At 37.3% G+C, this 2,913-nt stretch overlaps 1 protein-coding gene across 1 annotated transcript in view; it reads left to right on the forward strand.

Annotated features, from left to right (window-relative positions):
- Nucleotides 1-2,226, forward strand: part of LOC137993311 (sperm-associated antigen 8-like) — a 6,921-nt gene extending 4,695 nt beyond the window's left edge. Inside the window, exon 7 of the mRNA XM_068839072.1 lies at nucleotides 2,048-2,226. Within this exon, the coding sequence (XP_068695173.1) occupies nucleotides 2,048-2,161 (114 nt within the window). The 3' untranslated portion in view covers nucleotides 2,162-2,226. The remainder of the gene's footprint in view (nucleotides 1-2,047) is intronic.
- The last annotated feature ends 687 nt before the right edge of the window (nucleotides 2,227-2,913 follow it).

A 2,913-nucleotide genomic window follows, 5' to 3' on the forward strand; every position in this document is an offset into this window, starting at 1 on the left:
AAAGCTCAATCACTGCAAGTTTTACCTTTTGACAAAGGTTTTATAGAGCGAGTTTCAATTGAGTGTCGTAAAACCAAAACCAAAGTAATTACTTTGGCCAATCAGAAAGGACTGAGACAATCCGGCAAACCAATCAAAACTCGAAGTAATTACACGTAGCCGACACAAAGCGCGGGAAAATGTGCACGCGTGAGCCACGATTGGTTTTGGTTTCACTTCTGATTGGTTGAAAAAATGGCGCGAGAACTTTGAACCAATCACTGAGTGAAGTAATCATAAACCAAAGTAATTATCTAATTACTTTCGACACTCAATTGAAAACCGTTCTATATTATTCTTTTTCATTTGTTTATTTTATTATTTTTTTTAGAGCAGCAGGGCCAGTGCAGTAATGAGCACTTGCCTTCCACCCATTTGTCTTGAGTTCTGTCCTGGGAACTCGACTTCATATGTGGGTTGAGTTTATTGGTTCTCAGTGGTTTCAATAAGCACCAACAGTTGATGAAAAGAATCTGTTACCTCACTCAGAGAAGTTGGTTACTTTTTTCCCCAAGTTGAGAAAATAAAATAATGGCAGTTTCTTTCAGACATTTTGACTTGATGACAACATGAAGTCATCTAAACATGATTATCGATTTTGCTTTTGACTTGTGGCATTTGGGTGGTTTCTGTTAAAAATGGCTTGCAACCTGACACCCCGATCTCGTTCCCAGGGCTTTTCTACTCTCAGCAGAGAAAAGCCCTGGGAACTAGGTTGACCAGAAACAGTCAATTCACTCTACTCAAACCAGCTGCCGGCCTCAAATTTTATTGAAACCTCTGGGTTCTTCAGCCTGCTCTAACTTAAAGAGGTTTTGTTTTTGAGGCGCTCTGGTTTTCCAGCATCATCAAAGTTGCAGTCTCCCTATAAATTAGCATAGCACTTGTGGCTGGCCATATAACCTTGTCACTCAAATAAAGTGGTTAATATTTCAGCCTGAAAACGTTATACAAAAAAGAGTTTAACTTAGAGAAAGGGTTGCCTTCATAACGATATTTGCAAAGTGGTTAGAGTTTTTAATGTTCTTTTTGGAAATGGTAAAGCGCTTTTGAGTTTACTCTCAAAGGAGGTATATACAGATCATTCCGGTACTCCACAATTAAATGTTACAACTATTATTCTTGCTGAATGAAATAAATAGAGGATAGTACATGGCCACGCGGGGATATGAATTTTATCTTCGAGTGTATCTCTCACTAGTGAGCGAAGTTTAATATATAGATATTGATGAAATGTCCAGATCTAAAACAGCTTGTTTTACTCATTTTCGAAATGATGAAAAAGTGGTCACCAACCGCTAAAACACGCGTGTTGTGTAACATGAAACAAGATATGAAAGTTATGAAAAACAAATCATGATAATGTAAAATTTTGCAATAAAAATGTTTATGTAGTAGAGAAGATTATATTAAATCACAGAAGTATCTTACAATGAAGAGGAAGCTCGCGTTTTATTGGCTAATCGTGTTCGTTACCATGATGACACCTATATTCTCACATGTGAAAGATAACATTGATATGTTCACTGTGTGCAGTGAAGATATGATTTTTTAGTAAAAGGAAAAATCCTGGTATTTCATCAGTATCTATATAAATCATAAAATGTAATTATTATATAAACACCAATGAAATACCAAGTGAGCTTTCGCGCGAAAACATGATCATTATCTTCACAGGTGAAAAGATCACTGTTGCTATGGTTACATATGAAATTTGGGCGTTTAGAGGCCTTTCGTGAAATGGTTTAGTATTTCATTGGTGTTTATATAATAAATAGAATATTACATGGCCTCTTTATCTTCTCGTATTGAAAAATATTTCACTTGTTCGCTGCGCTCACACTCGAAGAGAAATTTCGTATCTCCGCGTGGCCATGTAATATCCTCTATGTATGAGAAGTGCTGGTTACATTATTCTTGCCTTAGAGAGCTTTTAGCACAATTTCCTCCATTTAGCATCTGGACCTTATCTGTAGTTAAGTAATCACCTAACTGATGTTTCTTTCAGGGCGTTTCTCAAGTTCGAACGGAGGACACTCCTTTCCGTAAAAATGCCGCTTTCAGTACACCAATCGACGAGTATAAAGATGCTCCGAAACCCGGGGAACGGTGGAAGTTTTGACAGCAATAATCCTTTAGCATTCAAATCCTGAGTTAGTCAACATGTAAATATTAGTCTTCATTTTACATTTTGGTTCGGTGTGCGCAATTTCTGAAGAATGTAAAACAAATATAGGAGGACAAACCAAACTCTCTTAAGTCTCACATTTGATTGTGGAAAAATTTATGAATAAATTTTTAGGAATGAAATAGAGTGGACTTGATGAATAGAAAAGATACGTTAAAGTTCAACTTTGTTGAAAAATATAAAGCCCAAAATTGAGAAAATGTTTATTTTGTTTTTGTTTGCTTCGTCATTGTAACCGGCTTTCGTCTGTTCACCAAAGATAAGTCCTGTTGAATGGGAATTATATCTGGATTAATAGTATACACTAAAACCAGATGAAGAATGACAGCACTAAAACAGTGGATAGCGTTGAAGGCGCTCTCTGATTGGCCACTCAAACTCCGAATATCCTTTACTTTTCGCTTCCGAGCAACTCGCGCGCAGTTAATACCCCTGAATATTCATGATAGTTCAACTGTTTTGTAAAGGAACTCTGGCCGGTTGAACTGCCAGTTAAATTATTATGACCAAAGTAGGAAACACGCGGGTTCAATTGTCAGCCTCAAGTTGCCCGGCTTCTTCGGTCGCTGATTCTCATAGTTTTTGAGATGGGACGACTGCGATTTCCCCAAATGTCGTAGCTCAGATTGTGGCAGCGGTTAAAGCTTCGTTAGCTTTGGAAAAAGAGCAGTCATTAGAGCAAGTCT

The sequence above is a fragment of the Montipora foliosa genome, chromosome 2, assembly GCF_036669935.1.
Source record: "Montipora foliosa isolate CH-2021 chromosome 2, ASM3666993v2, whole genome shotgun sequence".
Lineage (NCBI taxonomy): Eukaryota > Metazoa > Cnidaria > Anthozoa > Scleractinia > Acroporidae > Montipora > Montipora foliosa.